This window comes from Episyrphus balteatus, chromosome 1, assembly GCF_945859705.1.
Source record: "Episyrphus balteatus chromosome 1, idEpiBalt1.1, whole genome shotgun sequence".
NCBI lineage: Eukaryota > Metazoa > Arthropoda > Insecta > Diptera > Syrphidae > Episyrphus > Episyrphus balteatus.
The window spans coordinates 137,430,178-137,450,089 of NC_079134.1; the positions used below are offsets into that span (position 1 = coordinate 137,430,178).

At 32.5% G+C, this 19,912-nt stretch overlaps 2 protein-coding genes across 2 annotated transcripts; both read left to right on the forward strand.

The window, feature by feature from the left end:
- Window positions 1-670: 670 nt before the first annotated feature.
- Window positions 671-6,512, forward strand: LOC129921000 (UDP-glycosyltransferase UGT5). The gene is made up of 5 exons (XM_056002597.1): window positions 671-786; window positions 4,713-4,876; window positions 4,937-5,024; window positions 5,095-6,032; window positions 6,096-6,512. The coding sequence occupies exons 2-5, from the start codon at window positions 4,724-4,726 to the stop codon at window positions 6,495-6,497; spliced, it is 1,581 nt and encodes a 526-aa protein (XP_055858572.1). The 5' UTR covers window positions 671-786; window positions 4,713-4,723; the 3' UTR covers window positions 6,498-6,512.
- An 8,006-nt stretch (window positions 6,513-14,518) lies between these two features.
- On the forward strand, window positions 14,519-15,446 carry LOC129921004 (40S ribosomal protein S24). The gene is made up of 2 exons (XM_056002601.1): window positions 14,519-14,651; window positions 14,920-15,446. Exon 2 carries the CDS (start codon window positions 14,930-14,932, stop codon window positions 15,326-15,328), a length of 399 nt encoding a protein of 132 aa, XP_055858576.1. The 5' UTR covers window positions 14,519-14,651; window positions 14,920-14,929; the 3' UTR covers window positions 15,329-15,446.
- The last annotated feature ends 4,466 nt before the right edge of the window (window positions 15,447-19,912 follow it).

Genomic DNA, 19,912 nt, shown 5'->3' on the forward strand with positions numbered 1-19,912 from the left:
AAATTTTAAAATGATTTTTGACCGAATAACGGGAAAAACAAGTTTTTTTTGTCCCAAGTTTTTTGGCCGTTTTTAACATCTATTCCCTTTTTCATTTAAAATGTTAACTAATTATAGAGTCGAAAATTAAAAATAAATACAAAAAATGGCGGAACGAAGTCCGCCGGGTCAGCTAGTACTTACTTACTTACTTACTTAGGGTGACCAGCGCCGTAAGGCGGCTACAATCCGCTGTGGATTTGGGCCTCAACCAACAAGCTTCGCCAGCCAGCTCTATCCCTAGCTCGCTGCTTCCAGTTGCGCACGCCAAGTTGATTGAGGTCCCCTTCCACTTGGTTGCGCCACCTCAGACGAGGTCTTCCTCTACTGCGCCATCCCTCTGGGTTGGAGTCGAAAACTTTCCGGGCCGGAGCATTGTTGTCCATGCGCTCCACGGGTCAGCTAGTAATATCATAAAATGTAGGTTATTTCACTAAAATCTGAACCTGCTCGTTCTCTTTTAATTAACTAGCACATTTTTTTGTAAATACATTTTGAAAATGCTTACATTCTAAAAGTCATATACACACACAAACAATATTCCAGAATCCAGAATTTTGTTTTGCTTTGCGCAGCATATTTGCCTGTATGATCGTTTGCCTTCGCAGTGTGGATCTATCACATTGCTTTAGTTTCAGTAGTCTAAAGATTGAAATTACAGGCGGTGGTGTATGAGCTGACACGATCTTAAATTAGAAACAGCCTGGAAGTGTGATTAATGTTGGTTCCATAGATACGAAAACAAAAATTTATTTAGGTACAATACAAATTATTGTTTATTTGAGTTTTTTTTGCAATGAAACCATGTGAATTTATGAGATTAATATAAATAAAATTAATGCAATTCAAAGTGAAAAAAAAAATAAAATAAAAATAATCGAATCGCATCACATAGCAAGCAAATCGTGATAAGATTGAGAGTGAATAAGTTCCGGTCCATCTTACGAAATGAAATTGTTTATCAAACATAGGTCAATGTTTTGATTCTGTGGTCACATTTTGTATTAATTTTAAAAAATGTTAAGATCTTGAAATTGTTTAAGTGTTCTCATGTGGTACATGGGCGTATTTATTTTCTTTTGTTCATGAAGAGAATAACTAAATAAAAATCTCGAAAAATATGTCATTCCGAAAAAAGTGAATTTGTTTTTGTGAATAAGGCACTGCACATGTGCGTTTGAAGGCTTGTTGGTTTGCCGTATCGTTTATTATGAATAATAGTACGGATCTTTCAATACGAATATGAATGTGCTTCTACAAAAAAAATAATACGAGGCGACCTAAAAACCAGCGGATCTCCGCATGTTTTTTACCAAAATGACCTCCGTTTTAAATTAATCCGACAAATCTTCTTAATTTCTTGAATGCGTAAATTAAAAAAAAATCCACTTAATTTAAGCGGAAAATCATCTTATTTTCATGTGGAAAAATTTTAATTAAAAAAAAATGGCAGCATTTAAATCATAAAATAAGTAGATTCCATAATGTAATTGTCGGGATATAAAATCGCGATTAAGCGTCCGGGACACAAAAATTGTTTCTTATCTTTATTTTTTCATTAAGTATAAGCTTTGAAATAAAAACAAAATTACAGAAATTAGGCATTAATTCACGCATACAACAACGTAGAGAAAACATTAAGTTTAATTAAAGTTAAAAATCTTAAAAATGTACTGTTTTTTAGATTTTTTATGTCCACATAAGCTACTCTATCATATTACCACAGAAATAATTGTACCAAAAATCAAGGGCCTTTTTCACAAATTACTACATCAGTTACATCAGCAAAAAGCCTCCAAAAAGCCTTGGAGGTTCCTGAGATATTTCCAACCAAACATTTTTTTTTTCTTTCTTTTTCTAATACTCCGAAGCCGATATCTTTTGACCAAAGTCTGGAAACAACTTTTGGTCAACAGATACAAGCTCACAGTGAACAGGACTATCCATTCCGGTAAAAAATATCAAATTTATTTTTTTCAGATTTTTGAGAAAAAATCAAGGTTAACCTCTTGCCAAAAAAAAACTCAATTTTTAAAAATTTTCTCCAAATTCATCGAGTGAGACATCAAAAGAAAGGTCTCTCTAATCTCTATTCATAACTGAAAACTAAAACAGTCTTGGAGGTTCCTGAGATATTTCCAACCAAACATTTTTTTTCTTTCTTTTTCTAATACTCCGAAGCCGATATCTTTTGACCAAAGTCTGGAAACAACTTTTGGTCAACAGATACAAGCTCACAGTGAACAGGACTATCCATTCCGGTAAAAAATATCAAATTTATTTTTTTCAGATTTTTGAGAAAAAATCAAGGTTAACCTCTTGCCAAAAAAAACTCAATTTTTAAATATTTTCTCCAAATTCATCGAGTGAGACATCAAAAGAAAGGTCTCTCTAATCTCTATTCATAACTGAAAACTAAAACAGTCTTGGAGGTTCCTGAGATATTTCCAACCAAACATTTTTTTTTCTTTCTTTTTCTAATACTCCGAAGCCGATATCTTTTGACCAAAGTCTGGAAACAACTTTTGGTCAACAGATACAAGCTCACAGTGAACAGGACTATCCATTCCGGTAAAAAATATCAAATTTATTTTTTTCAGATTTTTGAGAAAAAATCAAGGTTAACCTCTTGCCAAAAAAAACTCAATTTTTAAAAATTTTCTCCAAATTCATCGAGTGAGACATCAAAAGAAAGGTCTCTCTAATCTCTATTCATAACTGAAAACTAAAACAGTCTTGGAGGTCTAGTTCCTGAGATATTTCCCACCAAATTTTTGACCAAAATCTGGAAACAACTTTTGGTCAACAGTTACAAGCTCACAGTGAACAGGCCTATCCATTCCGGTAAAAAATATCAAATTTAATTTTTTTCAGATTTTTGAGAAAAAATCAAGGTTAACCCCTTGCCAAAAAAAACTCAATTTTTAAAAATTTTCTCCAAATTCATCGAGTGAGACATCAAAAGAAAGGTCTCTCTAATCTCTATTCATAACTGAAAACTAAAACAGTCTTGGAGGTCTAGTTCCTGAGATATTTCCCACCAAATTTTTGACCAAAATCTGGAAACAACTTTTGGTCAACAGTTACAAGCTCACAGTGAACAGGACTATCCATTCCGGTAAAAAATATCAAATTTATTTTTTTCAGATTTTTGAGAAAAAATCAAGGTTAACCTCTTGCCAAAAAAAACTCAATTTTTAAAAATTTTCTCCAAATTCATCGAGTGAGACATCAAAAGAAAGGTCTCTCTAATCTCTATTCATAACTGAAAACTAAAACAGTCTTGGAGGTTCCTGAGATATTTCCAACCAAACATTTTTTTTCTTTCTTTTTCTAATACTCCGAAGCCGATATCTTTTGACCAAAGTCTGGAAACAACTTTTGGTCAACAGATACAAGCTCACAGTGAACAGGACTATCCATTCCGGTAAAAAATATCAAATTTATTTTTTTCAGATTTTTGAGAAAAAATCAAGGTTAACCTCTTGCCAAAAAAAACTCAATTTTTAAAAATTTTCTCCAAATTCATCGAGTGAGACATCAAAAGAAAAGTCTCTCTAATCTCTATTCATAACTGAAAACTAAAACAGTCTTGGAGGTCTAGTTCCTGAGATATTTCCCACCAAATTTTTGACCAAAATCTGGAAACAACTTTTGGTCAACAGATACAAGCTCACAGTGAACAGGACTATCCATTCCGGTAAAAAATATCAAATTTATTTTTTTCAGATTTTTGAGAAAAAATCAAGGTTAACCTCTTGCCAAAAAAAACTCAATTTTTAAAAATTTTCTCCAAATTCATCGAGTGAGACATCAAAAGAAAGGTCTCTCTAATCTCTATTCATAACTGAAAACTAAAACAGTCTTGGAGGTCTAGTTCCTGAGATATTTCCCACCAAATTTTTGACCAAAATCTGGAAACAACTTTTGGTCAACAGATACAAGCTCACAGTGAACAGGACTATCCATTCCGGTAAAAAATATCAAATTTATTTTTTTCAGATTTTTGAGAAAAAATCAAGGTTAACCCCTTGCCAAAAAAAAACCAATTTTTAAAAATTTTCTCCAAATCTATCGAGTGAGACATCAAATAAAAGGTCTCTCTAGGCTCTATTCATAACTGAAAACTAAAACTTTCTTGAAGGGTTGGTTCTTGAGATATTTCCAACCAAACATTTTTTTTTTCTTTTCCTTATAGCTGCTCCGAAGCCGATATCTTTTCAGCAAAGTCTTAAAACAAGTTTTTGTTTACAGATAAATATGAGTTCGCACAGCTAAATCAACGATTTAAAACATTGAAAAACATTGTCTGTTGAACTTATCGAGGTACTTTGTTTAATATTTGCACTATTTAGACCATAACTAGAACTACCCAACGTTCAATTAGACTCAACTATCAACTATTGATTTTTAAGATCGCTCATGTAGTAAGCTCTGAAACAGAACTACCGCATTTGAGGCTCAATCTTCCTAGGTTACGGGACTATAAGCCAATTCGATTCAGTGGCTTAGAATTAAGCTGGGAAATAGATTCAGAAAGACAAACTTTTTCCAAAACAACAGAATATCTTATTACATTTTTTTTTTAAATATTATAAGAAGAGCATTTTAAAGAATGATGAAAATTGTAATTTTTACTATTTTATTTTTGTGTTGTTTGCTCTTTCTTTTTTATTTAGAAAACATGAGGTCGTTTTTAGTACTTGGATTTTATTTGGGCCTTTTAGCTTTTAAAGTAAATGGAGCCAACATTTTGGGCCTATTTCCATATCCTAGTCAAAGCCATTTTAACTCAATTCAACCAGTGATGACCAGACTTGCCAAAAATAATCATAATGTAAGTTTTGTTTTACATTTATCATCAATATTAAAATAATATTATTTTTTTTATTTACAGATAACATCAATAAGTAGCTTTAGATTAGGAGAAAAACTAGATAATTATGAAGAAATAATTGTTCCAATGTATGATTTTTGGACAAACGGTAAGAAAGAAAGCCCTCATAACTTTTAAACCCTCCAAACTATTAACTAATACTCTACTTTTTTTTAAAGTTCAAAATGATCTTGGAGTAAAAAATATGTTTGAAGCATCGCGTTCATCACCAAATAGCTTACACAAGGCTGTAAGAAAAACTGGTGCGGAGTTAGTGGATTTTTTTCTTCAACAATCAAAAGTTCAAGAAATTTTACGATCCAAAGAAAATTTCAAATACGATCTCATTATCGTAGATTTATTCCACACAGAGGCTCTTTTTATGATCGGACAAATTTTTGAAGTACCAGTTATTGCACTAGCGTCATCTAATTTTGAGAATTATATGACTTCGCTGGTAGAATCTGCAGTTCCAAGTGCATGTTCACCAATCGACTATGAAACCTATTCTCAAGATAAATCATTTTCGCAGAGGGTTTCAAATATATTTGAATGTACAGAGCGAAGAAGCCAAAGACACAAGGATCTAATCTCTCAAGATGAAGTAGCAAAAAAACACTTTTCAGGACTTGGACGAGGAACACTATCTCCAGTTTCTAACCTTTTAAGTCGAACTTCAATAACTCTACTTAACAACTATGCCCCACTTTTAACTCCCAGACCATCTGTACCAAATATCATTCCTGTTGGAGGAACACACATCAAACCGACCCAAGAAATTCAGTGGAATATTAAAAGATTCCTGGATGATGCTCGCGAGGGAGCCATATACTTTAGTTTGGGAACTGTTCTAAAGTGCTCAGATCTCGACAGTGACAAGTTGAATGCAATAGTAGCAGTCATTGGAAAATTGAAAGAAAAAGTTCTTTGGCATTGTGATTTGAAAAAAGTAGACAATCAACCTAAAAATCTACTTCTACAGAATATTGTTATATCCAGTGATGTCCTGGCACATCCTCATGTAACGTTTTTCATGACAAGTGGAGGACTTTTGGGATTGCAAGAAGCGATATTGAGAAGTGTTCCAATACTGGGAATACCAGTTTTTCGCGATCAAGTGAGTATATTGAGATGTTATGTGTGTCAAGAACATTTTTTAACAATATCTTATTTTCCACAGCATATCAATCTTCGAATTGTCGAAAAACTAGGAATCGGAATTAAATTAGACTTTACTAATCTCACCGAATCTTCACTTGCTTGGAGTCTTGAAAAACTAACAACAGACCCGTCATTTCTAACCAAAGCACGAGAAATTTCTTCGAAATTTAGAGACAGACCTTTAGGTTCTGTCCAAGCATCGACTTTTTGGATTGAACATATTTTAAAATTCAAAGATTCATCACATTTGAGAATTGTTGGTGCTGAAATTTCGTCTTATGAACTTTATTTTGGAGATATTGTTGTTATTTTATTATTCGTTATATTGGGTTTAATTTTATTTGGATATTTGTTCTATAGAATAGCGACACAAGTTCAAAAGAAACGAGAAGAAAATAAATTGTATAGCAAATTGAGATAAACTTAAGAAATTGTTTTTATGTTGTTTTCTAAAAATTTTATAGCTCAGTAGTCTAGTGGATTTTGTAGAGGAAAATCTGATAGTACTGACTTTTGGTACTATTTTACCTATAGGTCTAATGGTTTCAAAGATATTGTTTGTCAAATGAGACTATGAGCAGAGGCGTACGTTGAGTTGCCTTGGCCCCGGGCAAGACTACATTTTGGTGATCCTTTGATATTTGGGGGCCCCTTTGATATAGAAAATAAGATCAAGGAAAAAAGTACGTTTACACCCTACTTTTGTTTTTGTGCACCTGATGTATCATTTGTTGGTCACTAAAATTATTCAAGTCACATTTTTTTGGGCCCTAAGACAATATATAATTTTTTTTTTGGGACGCCTGAGGTAAAATTTCTTTTTTTTTTTTTAATGAAATATTATGTGGGTGACTACCAATTTTTTTTTTTGCTTCGTTACTTTTATAATATTTTCCCTTCTCTGCATTGTCTCCAGTCAAGGCCTTGGCGTATCGGGGGCCCCGGGGCACAACGCCCTCTTGTCCCAATGGTGTGTAATCCCACGCCCCTGCTATGAGAGCAATAAATAGTGGCGTAAGCTATAAAATTCAGTTTTGAACTACGAAAGATAAAAAACGGGTGTTTTTTTAAACAACACTTTTTTGAGTTCCATCTAGTTTTGAGTGTATTCAGCTTCATAAATCTATTTTCGTATAAAAGTATATTAAGGGACCCATTTTTATGAAAAAAAAAACTTTGAAAAAGGTGGGGTACGCTACTTTTTTTCTTATAGCCTCTAATATCGTTAATTTAGACAAAATGCACAAAAATGACTTATAAAAAAATCTTTTGAGATAAAAATCATGGTTGTGTTGAATTAAACCATTTCAAAGATTTCTTTATTTATAAGAATTAATATAAATACATGAATTAAAAATCACAAAAGAAAACAAAATCCTTTTATATGTAATATTCTGAGAATTATTTAATTCAAAAGAAATCTATTTGTATCTTATTAAATGGTAAAAACTCACGTGTTCTGTGTGAATGTGAATGCATAAAAGGTCAAAGTTAAAAATATAAGGTACTTAAGTTTATAATAATAATTCAAACATTTTTTTTTTACTAATTAAAACCAATATTTTATTAAGCCCTGATTTTTCAATCGTCAGTTAGACTATCAGAGGAATAAATGTCAATATAAAAAAAAACTTTTATTCCTAGGAATAAGCTCTGAGGTTTATCTGACTATTGAAAAACTGGCTCGAAACGATTCAACGTGACTATCGAGTTTGTACCTACACTTTTCAGTACATCCAGCATACAGTTAAATAATAGGCTTCATAAACATTTTTTGTGTAAACCAACATATAAACATGATAAACGAGTACGCGTATGGAGAAGCCCAGGTGAACGTTTTAGCGAACCGTGTATTCACGGAAGTGACCGATTTGGAGGGCCCAGTGTTATGGTATGGGCTGGAATAAGTTTGCTAGGCAGAACAGAGCTGATAATTTTGGATGAAGGCACCGTTACCGCCGCCAGTTACATTGAGATGGTAATACGACCTGTTGTGATCCCATTTTCACAAAGAGTTGGTGACGGGTTTGTTCTTATGCAAGACAATGCTCGCCCACATACGGCCCGTATCACCCAAGCAGCTCTTTCTGACGCCAATATTTCACTTTTGCCGTGGCCAGCAAAAAGCCCAGATCTCAATCCCATTGAGCATTTATGGGACCAGTTAAAAAGAAGCCTCAAAGAAAACCACAGCAGCGTCAACACTAAACAGGAGCTCATAAACGCGTTAAAAGCCTGTTGGGAGCGCATACCCGAACAAAACGTGAAGCATCTTATCTAGAGCATACCAGATAGGCTTATACAGTGCATACGGAGTAGAGGAGGCCCTATCCGCTACTAAGCAAAAGAAATCAACTCTAAATCATAACAACAAAATAATGAAATGTAAATTTTTCTGTTTCTTTATTTTTTTGTAAGTTTACCTATAAAATGTTTTTTCTGTGTAATTTGATTAAAGAATTTTTTTCAGTGTTAAAAATGTGTACATTATTATTTAATATGACGCTTTAACATAATTACCAAAAAAAAAATTATAAACACTAATATTTTTCAGATGAGGCACAAAAAACCAAGTGGGCCCTATTTTGTTTTGAGTAGTTTATTTTAAATAGCTAAAAATAGTAATTTGTAAGTATTTTAACAGTCAATCGAAATTTTTGTTGACGTTTACTATTTTAATAGTCAGTTTTAACTATTAAAATAGTTATTTGTGATCGCAAAATAGGGGCCCCCACAAAATCAAAAAAAAAATCAAAACCTGTACCATTACCTGCATTTCTTTGGGAACATTTATCTACTGCTTAGTACTTAAAACTACTCTGAACTACTTTTGCTTTATCGAAAAAGTAGTTCAAAGCAGCTTTAAGTACCAAGCAGTAGATAAATATTACCAAAGGAACGCAGCTAAGCTATTGTCATCATAAAAAAATAAAATGTATGACTGGGTTGCTCAAAGTTTTAATTTTTTTTCATACAAATTTGTTTAATGTAAAACTATGAGATAAAATGTAAAATTCGTTCTTCAAAGGCAAGAAACAACATCTTTAGTGAATTTTACCACCAAAAAAGAATGATGCAAAAAAATAATTTTATATAGTTTGAAATAAATTCTATTTTCTGAAATATCTCAAATTTTCTTTACTAAATTTTAATTTTTAATTATACCGAAAAGCAAGTAGTATAAATTTCAGATTATATGTTTTTCCAATCCAAAAATTTCAAATCTACTTAAAGCTCTTAGTGCCTGGCTACACAGTGATTTTCCAATCGATTGAAAAATCACATGCGGTGGTTACAGTGCACAGTGGTTCCGTAGTAGGCCATAGACCGAAATATCGATGTCAATACAATGACGTCATTGTTATATTTGTTATAAAAAGCCTATTTTTAAGATGGCATAACAGAAATTTTGAGAAAATAACGGAACGAAAGTCTGGTTTCAATGCTTTATTTTTGGTCCCGAATCAACTTAAAATTTAAAGTGTATTTTTCGGTTAAAATTATTTTTAAAGTTTTTTTTTTGTTATGGAACTTAAAGTTGAAGGTTAGCTATATTTAAAGAGTTTACAATTCTATTTTATTTAAAATTTTCAATAAGAAACAGACTAGAAAAGGACAGGTCCAAATTCCATACTTTTGTTTTTCTTCTCACTTTAACGAAACTTTTAACTATGTTGTCATCAATATAAATACATGATTCATATACATAAATTTTCTCTAGCATGTGTAGTTTCTTAAACAATTGAATCTGTCTGCGAATAAGTGCGACGGGCTACGACTGACTCTTTCACACTCACTGTTTCAATTTTACCCATATTTCTCATATTTAAAACTTTTTTTAAATATTTTTTTTAAGTTTTTATGTTTTCCTCAAGTTTTTGTACATATTTTTATAAAAATATATAATATTAAACAAGCTTTAAATCTGAAATGTAACATACAAATTATGACTGAAATTGAAAAAAAAAAAACCAAATAAATAATTTTAAAAAATAAATTATCATTTGTTTGATAACCTTTTTACATTTTGTTATTAAATATATACAAGATTTCTTTATAAATCAATAGTTTTTCATTGGAATTATTCTTTTTTATTGCTAAAAAAATATATTCTCACAAATTCAAGTATATTTTGTTGCTATCCTAACCATAATCCCCTATGTCCGCCCTTCTTAGAAACCGGTACCACTGTGCAGTGTTGTGCCCAATCACGTGCCACTTTTACATTTTCTAGGAACAAACGTCAACACGTCCCCCTTCACGCATTTTGGACGCATTTATTTCGGACGCGTTTTGGACGCGTTTTTGACACGTTTTTGACGCGTTTCGGATGCGTTTTTGACGCGTTTCGGACGCGTTTTGAACGCGTTTTGGACGCGTTTTGGACGCGTTTCGGACGCGTTTCGGACGCGTTTCGGACGCGTTTCGGACGCGTTTCGGACGCGTTTTGGGAGCTAATTGAAACCTCACATAAAAATGCAATATTTTTTCTAATGCGTTACAAACATTGCGATTGCATATCGCAGGATAGAAACTTTCCATACTTACATTGCATACTTATGATATGAAAACATTGCATACTTACAAGAACATCTTGGAACAGGTCTTTATGAAAGCCTTCTGTCACTTGAAAATACAAGGCTTCTTTAGAACAGTTCAAATAGGTCTTATAAAGGTCTTCGTTAACTTATGTCGTTTTCTTTCACTCCAATGAGAGTACCCTTTTAGTACTTATTTTTGCACTTTTGAAGGTTTTGTGTTCTTTGACACAAAAGTGTAAAAAAAAAATTACTCCGGAGTAATTTTAGTACTACGGAGTACCCCGGATTTACTCCACATTTTTAGTCAGATTTACACCGATTTGCACACACACTTATGAATTTGAAGTTTGACATTTTAAAATTTTGTTTGAAAAGTGAAAATGCGAAAAGTTTTTTTTTTTCAAACTCTTTTGTTATTAACAAAAACAACCATTATGAATATATTTTCTATTGTATTATATTGCGCTAGATATATTTCATCCATTTTTTTCGTTAATTCTTCACTTTTTCCAAAATGAAATTGAAAACCGAATAAAAAAATTTTCAGCCAGTGTTCTTCATCAATAACAAAAAAAATCCTATGCCATATAGCAAAAAAATCCCAATTTTTTTTTCTGCGTTGATGGGATATTTTTATTTTACAATTATCAAACTAAGGGTGTGTGTCAATTAGGCTGAAAACCCCGATCAGAAGCGTAATGAACAAATATACCAAAAGTAAAACTAAGTGCGCTTCTACACGAAGGGCCTTACCAATAATCAAATTTAAAGCTCAGTTAAATATTTAACTGAGCGTTAAATATTTCTCCATACCAATAACCAATTTAATAGTCAGGTTAAAGGTTAACGCCACGTTAATTTTATAGTTGGGAAACTGAACTATAAACGCGCGGTTAAATGTAAACGCACGGTTTGTACTGTCATTTGTCAGCAAAAAAAAAAAACATTTGTCAACTCAACAAGCTGTTGAGAAAAATTAATAATATTGGCTGCAATTTATTAAATAAGTAAATGGAAAAATTTATTTGTTTATAAATATTTATCTTTTTTATTAATAAATATTCATTACTTTCAGAAAAGGCTGAAAAAGAAAACTAGCCCCCTGAACACAATGGTGTAGCTGTAGCTGTAGCTTGTAGCGCAAGTTGAATAATTCTCAACTTTTTGATCAGATGCTGCCAACTTTTGTTGTTGTTTCCCTCAGTAAAATTTTGGCAGTACTACAAGCTACAGCCACAACTACACCATTGTTTTGAGTCAGTCTATCGTCGTACTTCAAGATAGATGAACATTTTTTTTATGTAATTTTGGCCTCCTTGCTTTGGCTCCATTTTTTAACTTTTACAACCAAAATAAAAATATATGAATGTATGTAGGTATTTTGTAGTTATATTTTTGTTCATTATTACATTACGTGCAAAAAATGTCACTTCAATTATGTCATTTTGACAACAAATGTAATAGATTTGGTAATAGAAGCACAATTAGTTAAACGCGTGTTTATTTTGATTATTAGTATACACCCAATTTAACGCCACGGTAAAATTAAACCCGACGATACTTAAACGTGTGTTTAGCGATTCATTATTGGTAAGGCCCGAAGACGCAAAGCGCGAGACGCACATAAGAGGAAGAGAGAAATAAAGTTCGAAAAAAAGGGAAGGAAGATTTTCTACCGTGAGTCTCCGGTAAAAAATTTTGTCACTCTTTTTGACGTTTCTCTTTGATCTTGTTCTTTTTTTTGCTGTTCTGTTTTATTTTATTTCGTCGGTCGCGCAGTCTTCTTCGTCGGTTGTGTATCATTTGCGTGTATAGTAACGTTTTTAATTTATTCAAAAGTTTTCGTTGCACATAGACACCACTGGAGTTGTTTGTTTTTTGTACATTTTGGTGTTTTTTTTTTTTTAGAATTAAAATACATAAGTCTGCTTCTACACGAAGACGTAGACGCACAAGATGCATATAAGAGCAAAGGGGAAATCGATCTTTCTCTCTCCCTTGTTCATTATGTGCATCTTGTGCGTCTACGTCTTCCTGTAGAAGTCATCATACGAAAACAAGAACAAAATATAACCAAAGAAAATAGCTGTCAAATTTGCGTCTTCAAAAAAAAACTACGTGTAGAAGCGAGCGACGCACCGAAACGAAAATCAAAAGGAAATTTGAAGACAATTCCTGCGCCTTGCGTCTTCGTGTAGAAGCAGACTTATCAACGAACGCTTATTATGCTTCATATGTTATTAATATTAAATTTTTTTTTTTTCAATTCATAAAATTTTTCCTTAGGCCTGTTATCACTATTTTTTTCATGGAAATTATCCATTTTTGCCTTGTCACACACACAATTACAAAAAAAAAATCATATGTGCAATTCACACGTGGTAGAAGTGAAACCTTAAAAAATCATAACTTTTATCACCTTTAAATCCATTTTTGCTATGACAACTTATAATGAATTTTAAATCATCTGAAAGCTTATGTTTCAGTTCAAAATATTTATATGGCTTGTCTAAAAAAAGCAAAAAAATCAATCTTTTTTCTCTTCTAACACCATTAAATCCATTTTTTTTAAATGACACCAATAAAAAATCTGAAAGCTTATTATTTCACCTCGAATAAGACGCTTCAATCGTATTCCTACGATGCGATGCCTGCAAAAAAAGTAAGAATTTCTTAAAGCCAACCATGTCGAAATTTCAAACTTAGATTACAGTACTTTCTACAATGGTGGCTGGTCATCGGCAACAGATCTTCAGGTGTTTTGAGGTATTTTTCAATTTTTTCAATTTAAGATTGTGTAACTTGTAGAGCACGTACCGTTATGTTTTATATATCAAATAAAAGGTTATGTTATCAGCATGCGTATTAAAGTTAAATAAAGTTTGTATGAGCACTAGATCAAAAGATATAACGTGTGTAGAAAAAGAACATCTTTTTACCGTTATCTCAGAATTTTTAATATGAAATTAATTGAAATTTATAGTTTATTTAATTACCTATCTACATTACAAATTTCATTTATCTATCTATTAAAACAAAAAAGTTATAACAAGTTGAAGTCGTGTCGCGTTTTCGTTTCATCTTGTTTCAAATCACTACGATACTAAAGAAGTTTTCACTTCAAAAAAAATTACTCTCATTATGTTCTTTCACTCCAGAAAAAGGAGTAAAAATTTAGAGTACTCCTTAATAGAGTGAAAGAAAATTACATTATATTTACAAGGCGTCTTCTAAACACTTCGAGATAGCCTTAAGGAGACCTCCTTTTTTTCCAAAATGGATGATTTGCGTAAGTAAGCCTTAAACTAAACATATACAAACTATAGCTTGTCGAATCGAACAAAATGGACCTTATGCAAGTAAAATGGTTACTTGGGAGGTACCTACCGTTAATAGAGTGGCTCTAAAAATATTGAGGAATTTAGTTTTGGCGGATAAGCTGCATCCTTAAAGCATGGATTTGACTATTCTTACATATGTATAAAAGCCTGAGCTTTTTTTAATATTACCGTTATAAAATGTAAAAACAACGATGAGAAACGAAATTTTTAGTCCGTCTCCACCAGAGCAAAAATATTGATGAAAAACTTTCTGTGCACCAGAATTGTAACTAATTTTCTCGTGACATCTGTGACAGATAAAAAATGTACAGTTGGAATTGAATCTGTGATTTTCTAGCTTAACCTGAGAGTAACTCTAAAATAAATTTGTAGCTTGGCTAAATTTTTCAGAAAATTTTATATGAAAGCTAAAATTTAAGCTCGATCTGCCTACTAGGCATCAAGTCTGCATGAATTTCGAAGTTATTCTTAGTCAACGTGAAAACATACAAACCCTTCCATTGTGAATTGAACTCTTTCAATAAACCATACCTATCCAACACATCCCGAATATGACTTTTCCAATCGAGACTCGTTTCCAGTGTAGCCAACTTGACGTACATGACAAAAAAAATCATGGAAGCCATCTTTCTTTCTCTAAAAATTGTGCTCGCACTAAAGACGTGTTTAGGTACTTTTTTAGTATTTTAACAGGTAAAATAACTTTCAAAAATGTTTAAACAACTCAAAAAATATGCTTTCATCTATCTCTATTTAAAAAATTATCAAGTGAATGAAGTTTTGCCAAAATTCCATGAAAATACACACGTGTGCTAAAAATTACTTTCTAGGTTATGTTTGTAGTGTATTATCTCTACATGAGTGCATTTTTTTGATTATTTCAGAATATTTTTTGAGTTTTTCAAAACAATCTTCAATTTAAAGCAAATTCACTAAACAATAATTCCAATTCCCTCAACAGATCCTTCAAAATGTCTGGAACAACAGCCACAATTCGTACCCGAAAATTCATGACAAACCGCCTGCTCTGCAGGAAACAAATGGTTTGCGATGTTCTCCATCCCGGATTAGCGTCCGTCAACAAGAAGGACATCCGCGAGAAGCTCGCTAGCATGTACAAAGTTACCCCAGACGTGTGTTTCGTCTTCGGTTTCCGCACCAACTTCGGAGGCGGTCGTTCCACCGGATTCGGTCTGATCTACGATACCTTGGACTTTGCCAAGAAATTCGAACCCAAGCATCGTCTGGCTCGTCACGGTCTCTTCGAACAGAAGAAGCAGACCCGCAAGCAACGTAAGGAACGCAGAAACAGGATGAAGAAGGTCCGTGGTACCAAGAAGGCTAAGGTCGGACAAGCCGCCAAGAAGTAGACGAGTTGAAAACGTATGAATAATTGTTTCTATGATATAGGAATATGATTTGCGTTTTGAAAAAAATTAAAATTTTATAAAAAATAAAAAAACTAACTAAAAGTAGATTTTGTTAAAATATTCTTTTTTCTATCAAGAAGACGTGTTCTGTTTAATCTTGGAAAAAATCTTGTATTGAATTATTTTTCGCTCTCGATTGAAATCAGCGTTGGGTTGAGATGTTTCTTGTAAATTGAAAAAGATGTTTATAATTTGCGCTGGTTTCTGTTTGGAATAGCAACTGGTGGGTGCTATTTTGGTGTTCTTCAGACTGACGAAGAATTTCCCGGCACATTTTGCATTATGATAAGGAGATCAAGAAGAAATGCATCAGGTTTTTTCAAAGCTTAGTAGACCAGTATCTACTGGTGGATTAAACTCTAATCTGACTAGAGAAGAAGAATCTCTTATCGAGAAGTTCCAATTCGATTTTCATTAAATTATTTTTTTTTTTTAACGAAGAAAAAATAACTAAAATAATATCAGCCTGACCACGGGCATACATTTTCTAGGTGTCTGAATCTAAACAAATTCCCTTAGAATATTAAAATTCACAGTATATTCATTCTGTGAGTTTTATATAGTGTCGGTAAACATCGACCAAAATAAGGCATCTTAGTAAGGGTACGACAGATCTAACTGATGAGCCCACTGTCGTACCTGGGCGAAACGCTTTATAAATTTTTGGAGTTGAGGTCACTTGAACTTATAAATTGAATTATTTTTTTTTTTTTTTTTCTTATTTGGCAAGATTTATCAGAAACTAACGATGTTAGTATAGCATCTATTAGAAACGTTAGGTAGATACTTATGAAATCGACAAGATATTTTTGTGGACTTGCAAAAACTGAAGTCCATTTTAGTTTTAAAACTGTATAAATCTGGAAGTTTTGGAAATAAATAAATGGAATAGTTATTTGCACACTATCCAACACTTTCTTGTCAAGATACCTTAAAACTATAGTTGCAAAGTTTATTTGTGCTGTTCACCTAATTTCGATAATGTTTTATTTATGCAGAGGCACTAGTAATCAGAAAGTTGGTAATTCAAAACTACACAGGCCACTATAAGGCCATGAATTAGGATAAAATTGTCCCAGTAGTGGCAAGATGAACTTGTCGAATATGAGTACCAGACCAGGTACCACAGTGACATCGAGGGAAATGAACGAGTACATAAGAATTCAGGGGTCTTTCAAGATTCTTTAGAAAAGAAGGAAACATTTATAGAGCAATATTTTCAATTTGGATGGTAGAGTTGTCCGGTTAACATCTTTATTATAATGATCTTCAATAAAAAACACTTTTAAAATAACCTTATGTATAGGTCTAGGCATTGCTTGTTCAAAACCGTTACAAATTGGACAAAAGGAGATCACATGCGTCAAAGGTGGCCAGACGATATTCCAAAAAAAACTTTTCATAATGCAAAAAAAATGGCCTTAACTCGTGTTATGGTTACTTTTTAATAGATCTCCATCACAACCTATGCTCTATAAAAAGAGGGCTGTTGATTTATAAGAAATTCATTTAAATCAATTTATATGTCTGGTTGTTTAATGACCCTTTAAAAAGTCACAAATCAAATGGGCAGACGCGTCCATGTGTTAAATGGATTACTGGCCACAATTTCTACCTTACTATCTCTACATATGAATTCCAAATCAACAGGGAGTATCATTGAAACTCTGCAGTAAGTTGTAACGTCAGTATAATTTAAATGCTGAATTGAAGAGAGTTTGTTTTTTCAATACAAATCATAGTTTGCCTGTCAAGACTAACACTATTTTTACTTGCGATATAGGTACTATATATCAAGTTATGTATTCGTACAAAAAAAAAAAGTTGAGATAACATTTTTCCATAACATTACGATGGTAGAGAATGCCAAAAAAGGCGGTCCCGGAAGTCCGTCTGTCTGTCTGTCTGTCTGTCAGTCTTTCAGTCTGTCAGTCTGTCAGTCTGTCTGTCTGTCTGTATAAGGAGCTACAGCCTAAACGGATGGACCGATTAATGTCAAACTTGGTGTGTAGCGTTATTTGGCGACTCTCCAGAGGGGTTTTTGGAATTAATTTTTTTGGACCAAAAATAACGGTACTTGTCATATACCGATTTTAGTAAAGTTGAAATTGCTCAAAAACGGCTCCAACGATTTTGTTTAAAAAATTCAAATGTAAGTTTTAAGACAAGGTCTATCTTCTAATGAAAATTTTTTATTTGAAAATCATTATTAACGGTACCTGCCATAGAACCGTTTTTTTTAAATCCGATTATCTCCGAAAGTGCTTATTCTATTTCAACGAAACTTTTTGTGATGAAGAATTTATATAATTTAAATATAAGCCAAAAGCAAAATTTTGAAAAAAATACTTTTTGGATTTTTAAAAAAATTTTGAAAATTTTTTTTTGAAAAATCCAATTTTCGAAAACGGGACATTAAATTTTTTTGAAATTTTGTGTTTAGATGTTGATCAGTGATTTCTACAAAATGGCATACCAATTTTATTTTAAAACTTTTTTTCCAAGAAATTATTTATAAAAAATTAGTTTTTTAAAAAACAGCTCTAACGATTTTGAAATTTTTTTTTCTAAAAATGCATGTTAGTATATCAATCAAAACTGCATACTTGTTTTGGGGGGCAATTTGATTTCAGATTTTATATTATTTTTTTAAAAAACGAATTTCCTTTTTTTTTTTCTTTCCCATATATTTAGATTTTCCAAATTTCTATATAAAAAGTCTTTAAAATTTAAGCAACTTGAACTCTAAGAGCAAGTACGTGCGACCCCAGTCGTGCAATTTATTTTTTTTTAATCTCGTAACTTTTTAAATATAGCGAGAACTATTTGGGCCAAGAAAATTAGCATCACAAATAACATTTTCCTGGTAGGAAATAAACAAAAAGTGATCTTTTGCAGGTAGGGTAGTGTTTTCGTGCCATGCAAAAAGTTGTGATGCAAAAGCAGGATGCGCTTATGAATTCACAATATAGGGATGCACTATGCACCCATGGTACATACAGCTGTGTTCAAAACAATAGTAGTGCCTGCAACAAAATAACATTTTTTATATTTACGGTGCTTCTACGGTTAAAAATTTAATTTCTTTGATGTCAAAGTTTGTAACGGTCAATTACTAATAAATGTATCGTAGTTTTAAAATGAAAAAGAAGGTGCCAAATAATTTGTCATTGACCTTTGGTTGTTCTTTCGAATTTGACCTGTTCAAAATAATAGTAGTTAAAATTATTTTTGAAGAATTTAAAAGCGGTTTATAAATTAGAATATTTATTTTTGGTTTAAAAGTAAGTACTCATATAATTTGAACAATTTTTCAACAAAAAACGATTTGTTTAGGTTTTAATCTATTTAAATTTCGAAGAGCAAAACACTGCAGTTCGGATAACGGAAACTTATACGAAAGCTGATTGAAGAAGGGAAAACCTACTTGGAAATCCAAGGTTATATTAGAATGCTCCCCTACAATGCAATGCCAATGCAATAAACTCAACGAAAGACCCGAAACGCGCGGTAGAAAAAGAAAAAAGACCGTCGTAGACGACAGGCGTATTGTCCAGATGAGCAAAGTTGAACCTTCTGCATCGTCGTTTCAAATCCAGAAGGCTTTAAGCCTGGATTGCAGTGCAGTGGACGTCGGACGTATTGTGGAGATCCAGTACCACCAAAGAAGACAAATTTGCTCTCATCAGTAAGCCCTATTCTGCTATTCGATTCACGTGAAAGTCTAAAATAAGAACTGTTTAAAAGGTGGTTAAAATTAAATCTAGACAATTTTTTTTCGACAGGAACGGGAACAAAAGGGGGAGGACGCTCGGCGGCAATTGATGATATTGGTATCAAGTAAGGTGAAACTTTTAATATGGGCGTCTAATTGCCTGTATATCATTAAAGCCTGGTACGCAGCTCGAGCTAAATTTTAACTCCCATACAAATTATCGAAAAATTTTAGCTGATCTAAAATGGATAACTTGTATGGGAACTTTAGCTCGGCTAAAATTTAGCGCGAACAGCGTACCAGGCTTAAGAATGTAAGATATTGCAATATTATTATTGTTAATTTTGTTATATTTTCGGATCTATTAGTTGGATATTCACTTTAATTTTATTTATAGTATGCAAGAAGTGGTCTCTCCATCTTAAAAATGTTCTGATTTTTAGAGGCTTTGCTTTGTCAGGTGTCATAAAAACTTATGTGGCATTTAGTTCTGATCAATCAAAACCTATCCAAATTTAGAACTTTTGTTTAGGTGGCCTGTGTTGAATCCGACTAATGAATTCTTGCTCCTGGAGTCCTGAACTTTGGAAACCCGGTACCATGAGTGTTTAAATTAAAGATACTCATGATACTTGTAGTTTCATACTAAACGGCAACGCTACCTTTGTCAAAAATCCATTGGAAACGTCATATTTTGCGGCGAAGATAACAGACTTTCCTGATTTTCCTTTCTCTTGTCATTCGTATTTTCGTAAATTGCTTTTTGTCTTATCAATTTATCATCCAGTTCTGTTGCATTAAGCCGTTTC

Coding starts and splice junctions, on each gene's coding strand:
- LOC129921004 (XM_056002601.1), top strand. CDS start 14,930: ATGTCTGGAACAACAGCCACAATTCGTACCCGAAAATTCATGACAAAC.
- LOC129921000 (XM_056002597.1), top strand. CDS start 4,724: ATGAGGTCGTTTTTAGTACTTGGATTTTATTTGGGCCTTTTAGCTTTT. Junction 5,025..5,094: donor GTATGATTTTTGGACAAACG/GTAAGAAAGAAA, acceptor TTTTTTTTAAAG/TTCAAAATGATCTTGGAGTA. Junction 6,033..6,095: donor TACCAGTTTTTCGCGATCAA/GTGAGTATATTG, acceptor TATTTTCCACAG/CATATCAATCTTCGAATTGT.